Here is a 14,667-nt window from a genome sequence, read left to right on the forward strand (position 1 = left end):
TCCCTACATCTGATTATTTTTTAGTTATCCTTATTGAAATAATTATTTCTGTATCAATCATTTTGGAGTGTACTTTCTCTAAATTATGAATGAACATACTGCAAAAGTTATGAAAATATCTTCAATAAACATTTAATTGAATGAATTATTTCAGTTGACCTATATTGTTTCCACAGGCTTGATACTTTTTGAATGGTAAAATGACAAGGACAGCCCTACCAAGAGACTTTCTGCACTCATTTTACATCAAGTCAGCAGTCATCACAGAATGGGTTAAGGCAGCAGATCTGAAAATATAGGTCAAGAGCCTCTGGTGTCCCCAGAATCTTTTGGGGGGGCGGTCTGTGAGGTCAAAACTATTTTTGAAAAAATACTAAGACATTATTTGTCTTTTTTGCACTTATTTTATCATGAGTGTATGGTGAAGTTTTCCAGAGACTACATAATGTGTGATAGCATAACAAATTGAATTAAGAAGCTAGCTACCTTCTATTAAGCCTGTTAAAAAGAAACCAAAACAGAGGGCACAGTTTGAATATACCTATAGGCCAAACACAGATAGTCATGTAACCAAAATTTAAAGACGTCTCAATTTCCCTATAACGCTGACTCTGACCTTAAACAAAACTTAAGCTTTCCTCATATCAGCATCACCTCAGTTCCCTAGCCAATCAAGTGAAAATATACACAAACAAGTCAGATAATAAAATGCTATTACCCTAAAAAGAATGTAACTTTCTAGTTACTGATCACTATAAGAAACAATGTACTTCCTCATTCATGCTTTATAAATTTTATTTATAAACTTTTATTTACAAATTTTATAAAGTTTATTTAAACTTTATGAACTGAGCTATAACTGCTGAAAGCCAACCTTTTACTACTCTTAGTTCTGAAGTCTCCCTGTTCATGAATAATTTGTTTCTCAATCAATAAAATATTTATATCAATTAAAGTTCTCTGAATATTCTTTTGGCAAGCCAAATGTTAAAAAGATTTACAAAAACATGAAACAATGCCACTCTTCTCACTATTTTTTTTGTTCTAGAAGACCAGATAATTTTACCACAAATATGTATGTTAACAGGCATATACTGCAGTCATTTTCAATAATTATTTTATTTCTGTTTTAATTTTTAACATGGTAAATATTGTTATATAGGACCCACATACAAAAGCTCTTTGGGAGATCCTCAAAGTGTTTAAGACCACAAAATTTTCCTGAGGCTAAAAAGTGAGAAACTCTAGGTTACTAGAAGGAGCTCCTTCCTCTATGTAGTAGGAGAACAAAACCAAAAACAAATGTTTTCTCTTTCATCCTCCTTTGGACAGCTAGTCCCAAGGAACACCTATGATGTCACAATTGGCACCATCTTAGAACACACATACACACACACAAACGCTCAATAGAATGAGAAGAATCTGAGTGATGGCTACACAGATAGACATATACAGATCTAGAGATGTAGCCCCAAAGTTTGTTTTCTCTTTTCACTTCCATCTGACATTTACTCCAAGTCCAAGCCAGAATTACCTTCCCTCAGTTCCCAGCTCCTGAGAAATTAGGATCTCTACCTGATTTTCTTAGCACAATTCCCCAATCAGAGAGATTTCTGTAATACTCAATCGGTGACCCTTACATTTCTGATGGCACTGCCCACAGATCTTTTTACATGAGGCTATTTCTCAGAGGTATGGCCTTGCTCTGGAATGACATATACATTTCATAGCAAGTGCCAACTCTGATATATTGTCAGCAGTTGGCTGGAACATTGTTTGAGAAGAAATCTGAGGCATTTCCAGGCTTAGCAAGACAAATGCCATCATTGATTAGTGGTCTGCCCTGGGTGCTAGAAGGAAGTGTTAGCTTGTGTGCTGTGTATTTGCTGACCCTATAAAATTGATTAGAATCGCTGTTGTCAAACAAATGTAGAGCAAGACAATAAATGTTTAGTCCACGTAAAAATTACACAGAAATATAGTTACTATGGTAAGTAATAACAGATATCAGCAATATCTCCCTCATAAACAAACTCGATCTGCTTAAAATATAAGCATATATTTTAAGATTCAGAGAAACAAATTCAATTAAAAGAGCATAAGAATTGCTCAAAGGTTTGCATTCACATAGCCTGTATATCTATATATCTGAAGACATTTTTACCTTTCACATGAGCTAGGATAGATGCCAATTACCCTTGATTTTGGCACTTTAGGAGCTTGGCCAGAACTTACTTTCAGAAACAGTCTCCTCGGAATGGAATTTAGGAAGGTGAATTTTAGGGGTGCCAGCTGTGGCTCTTGACAACTTCCAGATGTTGTCACTGTTGCCACTACAGTGTGGCATCTGCTGCAAGTCCGATTTCTTTACAACATGTCATCTTGTTGGTGTAATTAATAATTAACGCCTAGAGAAAGAAGAAGAGAAGGAAGAAATTGAGAGAGAAAGAAGAAAGGAAACAGACAGAGAAAGAGAAATACTGTATGGTATCACTTATATGTGGAACCTAAAAAAGAACAAAAAAAATTTTTTTAACTCATAGATACAGATACCAAACAGATCAGTAGTTGCCAGAAGTGAAGTGTTGGGACTGGGTGAAATGGGTGAAAGTGGTCAAAAGGTACAAAAGAAGAAAAAAAAAGGAGAAGGAGAAGAAGGAAAGGAGGAGAAGAAGAAAAACACAGTTGTTCCTGGAGTTTTGAGCCAGTCTAACTTTTCCCTTGCTTGGCAGGAAGCACAGATACTATGTATTTCTTTAAAATGTGTTCCTATGACTATTAACTCTACCTACCACTGCCTTAGTACTGATACAAGCTGGCAATATATCCCTTTAAATCATACGTTGTTGGTGAAACAGAAGAATTTGCAGCTCCTTTGAGAGCAAAGCCCAAGCACTGACAAGAGCACTAATTTGTTCCTTTGCGAATTTGCCTTTTTGTCATTTTGCCTGGGAGTTACACTGTGGAGAAGTGTACGCTGGAAAGAAAGTGACGCCTGGAGCTAATAAATCTGACTCTAAATACAGCATTGTGAAGGAATTGGGGGGGGAAGCAAAACCAGAAAAGACTAATATAGTATTTGTTCCCTTGGAAACAAAAGAATACTTAGTGCTTTTGGAATAAATATATATATTTGCAGCACAATTTTCACAAAAGTGTGGCTCTAAAATGAAATTCTGCCAATATAATCACAAACAACACTAGTGAGGAATAAATAGGGGGCATAAATATACAGAGAATTTTATAGTTTACAAAATATTGACATGCATTTGACTCCATAGGTCAGACTACAAAGATTATGTACCAAAGATAAAGTGATGGGAACCAGAATCGATGCTGGTTATTGCTTTACTGATGAAGGTAAACGGTCAGAATGAGCAGAAACTTGCTCCCTCACCTCCCAACAAAACCTACAAATAACAAAAGGGAGTTTTAAACCTTATTTTGGAATAAAAAGGAAAAGAAAAATATACGAAAGCATGACATATTCTAAGATAAATAATTAAATAAATGGCTTTGCAGGATTTAAATTTTAAAAAATGATGATCAGTAGAAAACAGTATGAGTTCCTTAAGAGTAAATCTGGAAAAATTTACTCCTCCTAAGATTAATAAATTTGAATTATGAAATTCCATAAACAAGGTGGCATTCCATGATCTTCCCCTTAAACAAAAGAAGTATGGCATTTAGGACAATCATACCCAAAGGCTCATGTTAATCTCTTTTATAAAATAAATGAACCACACTGTTTGATGTTCCTAAAGTCCCCTCTGGCTCTAAAATTTTTAGAATCTAGGGTCCTATTGTATGAGTGTCACCAGTCATCACAGGTGACTCTTGATCAATTTTGTTATTAAGTTGAATAAAGACTTAATCATATTTATCAAATTTATAGATGACAAGTGATGGCAGAAATAACGATGTTGAATGACACAGACAATTTTTGGAATAGCCTTGACCATTTAGAACAGTTTGTTCTTCTTGGTATCCCCAGGGCATACCACAAAGCCTGGCATATAGTAGACCTCAAACACTATTTGTTGAAAGAATTAATGAATGAATGGGTCAAAAATAACAAGGTGAAAGTTATCAAATAAAATTAATTTGTTCAGGTACAGAATAGACTAAACCTGGTTTGATAGCAATTTAGATGAATACCAGTCAGATACAGTTCATTACCAGCTCAATTTAAGCCAAGAGTCCAATTAACAGAAGTATAATATCTAGGGAAATTAATCTCATTGTCATCACTCTAGTCAGACTATGTGTAAAATATTAAATTCCTTCTGGGCATCACTTTCTAAAGTTGACATTGGCAAACTAGAATTTAACAAGAGAGGGTAGCCAGGATATTCAGAAGTCTGGAAATCTTGTCATGAGATATAATTGAATTATCTGAGATGTTTAACTTGGAAAAAGAAAACAGGAGGGACATGCTTTGAATATCTGGAGAGTTGTCATGGGAAAGATATATTAGAGTCATCCTGTGAATCACCCAAGGAAAGAATATGGAAGCTACAGAGAAATAGATCTTGCTTTAGTATAAGGAAGGAATTTCTCACAGATCTGTCCCAAACTGAATTACTCTACCCTGCAAAGAAGGGAACACTTCATCACTTCAAATGTTCAAGCAAAAAGTACATAATCTATCAGACTCACAAATTATTACTGTGGATGGATATTAGCATGGATGATCTGAAGAGCCTTTCCTGGCCTGATATCCTCTGATTCTGTGACCCCTGAGTGATTTGCTGCCTACCTCTTCAACGTCATCATAATCTCTCTTTTCATTGACTTACCTTCTTTTCATTTAATATCTGATAAGTTCTCTTTGTTCTTTCTCCCATCATTCTCATTTGCTCATGAAGTAGTCCTACAATCTGACTTCGATTGCAACCACTGAAGGGAAAAAAAGTGGCCTCTGAAAAGTCACAACCTCTTTACCTTAAAAGCCAATGGGGTTGCATTTATTTACATTCCCTTTGATCATGCAGAGGTATTGTTAACTGTTCGATCCCCTATACCTTCTCGCTTCCCTTATTTCTATCTCTTCAATTTCATCCTCTTGCTTACTGACCTTTTCTGTCTTCTTCCACCCATGAATCACAGTAGTTTCCCAAGGCATTGATGCTTTCTATGTACAAGATTATACTGCCATTTTTGATGATGAGGTTAAGGTAACTGTTATATCCCTAACTACAATAAGAATGTCAGCTATGTAATTAACACTGTCTATGTCTTTGTAATTTCTCTACAACAACAAATGAATACTGACTTGCTTGAAAGTACCCGTTTTGCAGTTGTTTAGTTTTATTTTGCTGGTTAAGTTAGAGAAAGTTTATCTTGGAGGAATTTTACAGGATCACAGCTCATATCAAATCAGTGAAACCATCAATCCACATTACAGATATTAGAACATTTCATTAGCCTTTGAAATTAAGATGACTCTAAGGATGGTGTCACAATCATGTACCTAGTGTAGCCGAGAAGACCTTGAATCCTTCCCACATAATGTACACGTCAAAATCTGACTTGTTTGTAGACACAAATTGTTAGAAAATATTCTAGAAAATTGAAGCTCTATGTTTCAAGTCTACACAAAGATTGTTCTTAAAAGAAATCTCTCATCTCTTATTCAGTAGTCACTAGTGCCTACCATTATTCTATCAGGTAATGTATCAGATGTTGGCTAACACTGAAATAATTCCCATTCAAATTTTTATACCCCATTCAAAATAACGGAAACTGTAGTTGGGATATATGGTTGCTAGGTGGAGGTGGTTGCTTTGAGTCTCATGAGCTTAGAGTCTGAACAAATCTGTGTCCTTACCAAAGGTCTAAACCAGAGCTGTCCAACAGAACTTTTGGTGAAGATAAAATTGGTTTTCTATACTGTCCCATAAGATGGCCATGAGCCATATGTGGCTATTGAGTGGCTTTTGTGACTAAAGAACTGACATTAAATGATACATATATTTTTAAAGACTTTATTTTTTAGAGCAGTTTTAGTTTCACAGCAAAACTGTGAGGAAAGTGCAGAAAGTTCCCATATACCCCGTTCCCCCACATACGTACAGCCTCTCCATTATCAACATCCCCCACCAGAGGGGCACATTTGTTACAACTGATACACTTACATTAACACGTCAGAAGAACCCAAAGTCCGTAGTTACATAATGGCTCACTCTTGGTGTTGTACATTCTACTGATGTGAACAAATGTGTAATGACAAGTATCCATCATTATAGTATCATACAGAGCATTCTCACCACCCTCAAAAGCCTCTGTGTTTTACCTTTTCATCCCTCTTCCCTTCCCAAACACTGGCAACCACTGATCTTTTTACTGCCTTCATAGATTTGATTTTTCCATAATGTCATGTAGTTGGAATCATACAGTATGTAGACTTTTCAGATTGACTTCTTTCACTTAGTAATATGTGTTTGTTTTCTCCATGTCTTTTCATGACTTGATAACTCATTTCATTTTGGTGCTGAATAATATTCCATTGTCTGGATTTACCACAGTTCATTTATCCATTCACCCTTTGAAAGAAATCTTAGTTGCTTCCAAGTTTGGGCAATTATGAATAAAGATGCTATAAACGTCTGTGTGCAGGTTTTATGTGGACATAATTTTTCAGCTTCTTTAGGTAAATACCAAGGTGTGTGATTGCTAAATCATGTTAAGAGTAGGTTTAGTTTTGTAAGAAAGTACCAAACTGTCTCCAAGGCAGCTGTACTATTTTGCATTCCCATCAACGAATGAGGATTCCTGTTGCTCCACATCCTAGTCAGCATTTGGTGTTGTCAGCGTTCCAGATTTTGGCCATTCTGATAGGTGTGTAGCGGTATCTTGCTGTTTAAATTTATGTTTCTTTGATGACATATGATATGAAGCAACTTTTCATATGCTGCTTTGTCATCTGTATATCTACTTTGGTGAGGTGTCTGTTAAAGCCTTTGGCCCATTTTTCCATCTGGTTGTTTATTTTCTTATTGTTGAATGTTAAGACTTCTTTCTATCTTTTGGAAAATAGTCTTTTATCGTATGTGTCTTTTGTAAATATTTACTCCCATCCTGTGGCTTGCCTTCTGTTCTCTTGATATGGACTTTTGCAGAGCAGTTTTAAATTTTAATGAAGTCCAGCTTATCAATTATTTCTTTTATGCATTGTGCCTTTGGTGTTGTATCTAAAAAGTTATTGACATACCAGAAGTCATCTAAATTTTCTCCTGTTATTTCCTAGGAGTTTTATAGTTGCATTCTACATTTAGGTCTGTGATCCATTTTCAGTTAATTTTTATGAAGAGTGTAAGGTCTATGTCTAGATTAATTTTTTTTGCATGTGAATGTCTAGTTGTTCCAGTACTATTTTTTGAAAAGACTGTATTTGCTCCATCATATTACATTTTGTTCCTTTGTGGAAGATTAGCTGACTATACTTACGTCGGTTTATTTCTGGGATCTCCATTCTGTTTCATTGATCTGTTTGTCTATTCTTTCACCAATGCCACACTGTCTTGATTACTGTAGCTTTGTAATAAGTCTTAAATTCAGGTAGTGTCAGTCCTTCAAATTTGTTTTTCTCCTTCAATACCATGTTGACTATTCTGGGTCTTTTGACTCTCCATATAAACTTCAGAAACAGCTTGTTGATACCCACAGTGTTACTTGCTGGGATTTTGATTGGGATTGCATTGCATCTACAGATCTAGTTGGGAAGAATTGACATCTTGATGATACTGAGTGTTCCTATCCACGAATATGGACTATCTCTCCCTTTATTTAGTTCTTCTTTGATTTCATTCATTAGAGTTTGTAGTTTTCCTCACATAGATCTTATACATATTTTGTCAGATTTATGCCTAAGTATTTCATTTGGGGGCTTGCTAATGAAAACGATATTGTGTTTTCAATTTCAAGTTCCATTTGTTCATTGCTGGTATAATCTTAATTTTAATTAACTTAAATTTAAATAGCTTCATCTGTCTGGTGGCTATCCTTTTAGTCAGCACAAGCCATCTCTACAAAGTACAATCATGAATTCTTCCTTTTTTAGGAATTATTCCCTTTTTAGGAATAAATGTAAATGTTACTACTGTACCAAAATGTAGTGCTGCACCGAAACATTTACACTGACTTACTCATTTAACATTTATGGAATATACCAGGCACTATGTACCAGTTGTCATCCTAAATGCTAAAGAGCATCTAGGAGCTCACTGAAGAGCCCAGACTACTGAGAGATGTAGTGAGTAAAAATTACAATATAATTTTGCTTGCTGCTAGAGACATCTGAATAGAGAATTGTGGGGACACAGCATATGAAACAATTGCAGGAATTTAAAAAGTTTCATTGAAGAGTTTTATTTAAGCTGGGACGTCATGGAAGAATAAGTTAAAAAATAAATGTGGGTAGAGGAGAGTGAAGAAGAGGACAGGCAATCCAGAAAAGACATGAAGTCCTGAAAAGGCTTGGTGTATGGAGGACACAGTGTGCTACTCCACATGTGGTATGCAGCCGCAGAGGATGCTGCTGGAAAGTAGACTCCATGCTGATCGTGAGTCTTACATGATCAGTAAGAAGTCTGGATAGCAAGTAGTCACATAGTTCATTATACTTCCCCTATTGTTATAAATTTCATACTTTATATTAAATGCCTTTTTAAAAATCTGCTTCCTTAGATTTTCAAGTTGTTTATGGCAAGATCACGTCTGCCTTATCCACCACTGTACTCCATGGCATCTGGTAATCAATAAGTATTTGTTACATGAATGAATGTTTCTGCTTGTTCTGAAACTTGATGCCCTTTGGGACCACATCACCTACTCTATTCCAAGTTACCTCTTTAATGCCTGGTGTTCCACCTCTCAGTTTGCAACCACATTGCCCAACAGTTTGCCTGTTTGGTGGCAGTACTTAGTGACAGGTTTTATTACTGTTTTCTGCATTTTAAATAAAGCTGGGTACTTTACTAGACAAGAACATTTGTGGCATTGGCTTTGAGTGACCCAGAATGAGATACTGAGATGGGAAAGTAACTGAAATAACTCCCCTCCACCAACTCTATAGGGCATATAGTTAAAAGGAATTATATATGTATAGTATATACATTTTTTAAAAAATGAAGAGTGAAGTATAAAAGTAAAACGGATCAGGAAAGGTACTCCAGAGTAACTATCTACTTTTTACCGATTTCAATGTAGGGGAAAGCAAAACAAACGTGCTCCTTGTTTCTTCCATTCCATCCATAGCCATATACATTTATTACCTTATGTTTATATTTCTTCATTATTTGATGGAGCTAATCCTCCCCGTAAGAGAAATCGGAAAGGCTCTAGACTACATGAAAGCAGTTCCCAACATTTATGGTACCCAAATTATATTTGTGCAAAAAAAAAGTAATTATCCAACAGGTTCAAAGCTTTGAGCCCAAGTAAAAATAAGCATGATTCCCTATACAAATGGGATTGCCCTTCCTTAATAGCTAGAGAAGAGGGGATGCTAACTGCAGGCCCCGGCACATCTCCTCCCCGCCACCCCTCCCAAAAATAAAACAAAGGGAGGGCAGAAAAAAAAAGAAGAGTGGTTAATTTGATTATCACTGCGCCAAAAACATTAGGGATAATGCAAACAAAGACCTAAAGTAACACTTTATTAACTTGGCTTTCCTGCAACCCATCCGCGGCCGGGCAGAGACCTCGCGGCCTAGCTCTCAGCAGTCCCCGCCAGGCTTCCATAGCCGAGGACAAACCTCCTGCGCGGGGTAGGCGGGGCTGAGGCCTTTCGGGCCCCGCCCACGCCTGCGCCGGCCGCAAGCGTTTCGTAGCTGCGTCGGGGAGGAGTCTCTTGTCCCTCTTCGCGGCCCGTTCCGCCCCGGCTCCCGTGGCTTTTCGGCTGACGTGTCTCGTGTTGGTCGGCTGTTTGGCGAGTAGGGCCGAGATGGCGGACGCTTGGGAAGAGATTAGGCGGTTGGCGGCTGACTTCCAGCGGGCGCAGTTCGCAGAGGCCACGCAGAGGTGCTTGACCCTCCCTCTTCATTGTGGAGTCCAAAATAGCCCCTGGGCGGCCACGCCAAGATGTGAGGCCGCAAACCCCAGGCCTTGGACCCCGGACCTTCCCAGCCGCTGTCAGCGTTCTCGCCCCCTCCCCCGCTCCCAAAGCCTAGATTGCGGCTGCCAGTATAATTCCCGGCGCGGGGAGACCGAGAACATCCCCCCACCCTTTAAGCCCCAGCCAGGTGCAGGCGCGGCCTCCCCCCACGACAGCTGGGGCTGGTGACTTGGAGCTGTCTTAAGAACGTCTCTCTAATCCTTACTTAACCGTCAGCAAGTCATTGCCTGTTATACACTTCCTGACTTAGAGCTTGAAAGGAGAGGCTAACCCCAAAGTACAGTACTTTGCAAATAACTCTGTTGACCCCTTAAACATTTTGCCTTTTTATTCACCAGAACAGATGTCCTAGGCCAGAGCCAGGGTCTTATCTGTCATTTTCAGGGACTCTGGACACTGATATTTCCTACAAACCCACTAACCTTTGCGGGGGGGGGGGTGTCCTGAAAAGCACCCGAACTCTGCTTTTTACCATTACCGAGCTCGTAAAAAGCTAGTAGAACCCTTTTTTATCCGTTGACTATTCCTTGTCTTGTTCCTTCTGGGGCTGAAGACTTTAATCCCTTGATGCTGTGTTTTGTATCAGTGCAAGCAAAACTAGGACACTTAACGTGTTTTCCTATCTCCTGCCTACAGATGAGTTGTATGAATGAGACAATAATGCATTCAATAAAAGAAAATTTTTTTTTTTTTTTAACTGAAGCTAAAGTGAAAATTGAAATAAAAGGGCAGTTTTTTCCCTTATGTAAATTACATGTCCTAATTTTTCAGATTTGAAGATTAGAAGCAGGCCTAGAAGAGAGAGCAAACTTGAAATCTTTAATAGAAAGATTTGTAACTATGAACTACATGATTTAAGTTCGTGTAAACCTGTTTACTCCCTAGAACTTTTTTTAATTTATTGAATTAGTATTATACTAATAAAAGATACAGATTTTGTAATATAGAACCTAATGACTACCCAAACCTTTTTAAAAGCCCATTTTCATACGTTTTCTTAATCATATTATGCACTGAATGTATCAAATGCATTTTTAAAAGTTAACTTTTGTTTCCCTCAGGTTGTCAGAGCGGAATTGCATTGAGATTGTGAATAAATTGATTGCTCAGAAACAGCTAGAAGTAGTTCACACACTTGATGGGAAGGAATATATTACTCCAGCCCAAATTAGTAAAGAAATGAGAGATGAGTTACATGTTCGAGGTGGTAAGTAATTCCTTAGTTTTTTTCTTCTGGTTCTTTGGAAGGGGGGAAAAACCCTTAAAACTATACATCATAAGTGATTTGGAGGTTATAGGACACCCTTTCAATTGTTAATATGGTAATCAGCCTTAATATTTTTAATAGGTTTAGGTAAACCTGATCGTATAATTTAAATGAAGTCAAATATTGTCACTTTAAAAAATAGCATTTTGGGGCTTCCCTGGTGGCGCAGTGGTTGAGAGTCCGCCTGCCGATGCAGGGGATACGGCTTCATGCCCCGGTCCAGGAAGATCCCACATGCCGCGGAGCGGCTGGGCCCGTGAGCCATGGCCGCTGAGCCTGCACGTCCGGAGCCTGTGCTCCGCAATGGGAGAGGCCACAACAGTGAGAGGCCCGCGTACCGCAAAAAAAAAAAAAAAAAAAGCATTTTTTATTATTTTGAGTTATGTGTTCTGTATGTGAATTAATCAGCTGTTTCTTTTCACAGTTCATGAATTTATTGGGTGACTCAGGGGTGGATACTTAGCTGCCTCTTACCAGGTGATAATTATGAAGAGGAAATAGAGATTTAAAAGTATAGATTGTTGAAAATCAGGGTTGTACTACCATGCTCTTTTTTAAACTTTAAGTATTTGCAAATTAGGAATCGATGTAATAGCATGCTACATCTGTTTGTAGGAAATGCTATTACAAGCATACAAAAAAGTTTTTGTTTCCCTTGTCTTTTTGAAATTTGAACAAATTACTGAGCAAATTTGAACACTTTGATTAGATTAGATGCATCTGTGAAAACAACTCATTAGATGTCATTAGATATACCCTTGGTGTTTGTTTTTTATCTTCCTGCATAGTCCTAATAAAATATTAGCTATAATTTGGAATACTTAACAGATATTCTTTAGCTAATAGTGGTAACCTACCAGTTTCAAATAATTGAAAAAAGTTTACCTGATTTTAGTTGTCTGTATCTCTTTGGTCACAGTAGATAAAATTGGAAAGGGAGGTAAATAACCCCTGTATATCTGGCTAAACCGTGTATCAGCTGATTCTCTAATTGGCCTGATATGACAGATGGAACTTTGAAAATAAACTATTGTCTGTACCTTAAGTCATGAAAATTTATTCAACTAATGGTTCGCGTTTGAAAACATTAATTACCGCAGCCCTATGTCCTTTGTAGAAGGACGTTGACAGTCCAAAACATAAATCTGTTGGAATTTACAGTTTTTGGCTGGTATGTACTTAACACATAATGTAAAATAAATGAATGTCTTTTCTTTAAAGGTCGAGTAAACATTGTTGATCTGCAACAGGTAAATTTCAACTTTATAATAGTTTTTACTTTGATTCCTCAACATTAATTTTTTCAGTGCCCTAAGTATTCACTTGGTACTGGTATCATATTTTGTGTTTGTGAAGAAATAATTACATAACCCTCACTGACATATATTGAATCAGTTTAATAAGTTCTTCTTTCTCAGTTGACTTGCTTATTCTTTATTCTTTATGAAATAAACTCATAGTTGTCATTTTATGTAATTACAGAATTTATGTAATTTTGGGAGAAACATCACTGGTTTCCTGTTTGTTTTTAATATGTGGAAGTAAAAGAAATGTAGATATTTTTAGAAAATACAGGTATACATGTCATCAGTAAGGTACACTACAGAATATACAAGAAACTGGCAAATTTTGTGTGAAATGGTATATCTTTTATTTTAATTTTTATTTTATACTGGAGTATAGTTGATTTATAGTTTTTTTTTCAGATTCTTTTCCTGTATAGGTTATTACAGAATACTGAGTACCATTCCCTGTGCTATACAGTAGATCCTTGTTGATTATCTATTTTATGTATAGTAATGTGTATATGTTAATCCCAAACTCCTAATTTATCCCTCCTCCTGACTTTTCCCCTTTGGTAACCATAAGTTTGTTTTCAAAGGCTCTGAGTCTGTTTCTGTTTTGTAAATAACTTCATTTGTATCATTTTTTTTTTAGATTCCTCATATAAGTGATATCATATGATATTGACTTTCTCTGTCTGACATACTCCACTTAATGTGATAATCTCTAGGTCTGTCCATGTTGCTGCAGATGGCATTATTTCATTCTTTTTTATGGCTGAGTACTATTCCATTGTATATATGTAGCACATCTTTATCCATTCCTCTGTTGATGGACATTTAGGTTGTTTCCAACCTAATTGGAAGCAATTTACCTATTGTACATAGTGCTGCAATGAACATTGCTGTGCATGTATCTTTTTGAAGTATAGTATTCTCTGGATGTATGCCTAGGAGTGGGATTGCTGGATCATATGGCAACTCTATTTTTAGTTTTTTAAGGAACCTCCGTACGGTTCTGCATAGTGGTTGTACGAATATACATTCCCACCAACAGTGTAGGAGGGCTCCCTTTTCTCCATAGCCTCTCCAGCATATATTGTTTGTAGACTTTTTGATGATGGCCATTCTGACCAGTGTTAGGTGATACCTGATTGTAGTTTTGATTTGCATTCTCTAATAATTAGTGATGTTGAGCATATCTTCCTGTTGTTTTGGCCACCTGTATGTTGATGGAGAAATGTCTGTTTAGATCTTCTGCCCATTTTTTGATTGGGTTGTTTTTTTGATATTGAGTTACATGAGCTGTTTGTATATTTTGGAGATTAATCCCTTGTCACCCACTTCGTTTGCAAATATTTTCTCCCATTCTGTCGATTGCCTTTTCATTTTGTTTATGGTTTCCTTTGCTGTGCAAAACTTTTAAGTTTAGTTAGGTGCCATATGTCTATTTTTGTTTTTATTTTCATTACTCTAGGAGGTAGATCCATAAAGATATTGCTGGGAGGGAGACGCAAGAGGGAGGGGATATGGGGATATATGTATATGTATAGCTGATTCACTTTGTTATACAGCAGAAACTAACACAACATTGTAAAGCAATTATACTCCAATAAAGATTTTAAAAGAAAATATTGCTGCGATTTACGTCGAAGAGTGTTCTGCCTATGTTTTCCTCTAAGAGTTTTATAGTATCCAGTCTTACATTGAGGTCTTTAATCCATTTTATGTTTATTTTTGTGTATGATGTTAGGGAGTGTTCTAATTTCATTCTTTTACATGTAGCTGTCCAGTTTTCCCAGCATCACTTACTGAAAAGATAGTCTTTTCTCCATTGTATATTCTTGCCTCCTTTGTCATAGGTGAATTGACCATAAGTGTGTGGGTTTATTTCTGGGCTTTCTGTACTATTCTGTTGATCTATATTTCTGTTTTTTGTGCCAGTGCCATACTGTTTTGATGACTGTAACCTGTAGTATAGTCTGAAGTCAAGGAGCCTG

At 36.8% G+C, this 14,667-nt stretch overlaps 1 protein-coding gene across 1 annotated transcript in view; it reads left to right on the forward strand.

Moving 5' to 3' along the window:
• The first annotated feature begins 9,911 nt into the window (after positions 1–9,911).
• The window catches only part of UFL1 (UFM1 specific ligase 1), a 49,844-nt gene continuing 45,088 nt past the window's right edge, over positions 9,912–14,667 (forward strand). Inside the window, exons 1-3 of the mRNA XM_029223992.1 lie at positions 9,912–10,023; positions 11,179–11,324; positions 12,606–12,634. Of these exons, the coding sequence (XP_029079825.1) occupies positions 9,947–10,023; positions 11,179–11,324; positions 12,606–12,634 (252 nt within the window). The 5' untranslated portion in view covers positions 9,912–9,946. The remainder of the gene's footprint in view (positions 10,024–11,178; positions 11,325–12,605; positions 12,635–14,667) is intronic.

The sequence above is a fragment of the Monodon monoceros genome, unplaced genomic scaffold, assembly GCF_005190385.1.
Source record: "Monodon monoceros isolate NGI ecotype Baffin Bay Population unplaced genomic scaffold, NGI_Narwhal_1 Super_Scaffold_15, whole genome shotgun sequence".
NCBI classification, from domain to species: domain Eukaryota; kingdom Metazoa; phylum Chordata; class Mammalia; order Artiodactyla; family Monodontidae; genus Monodon; species Monodon monoceros.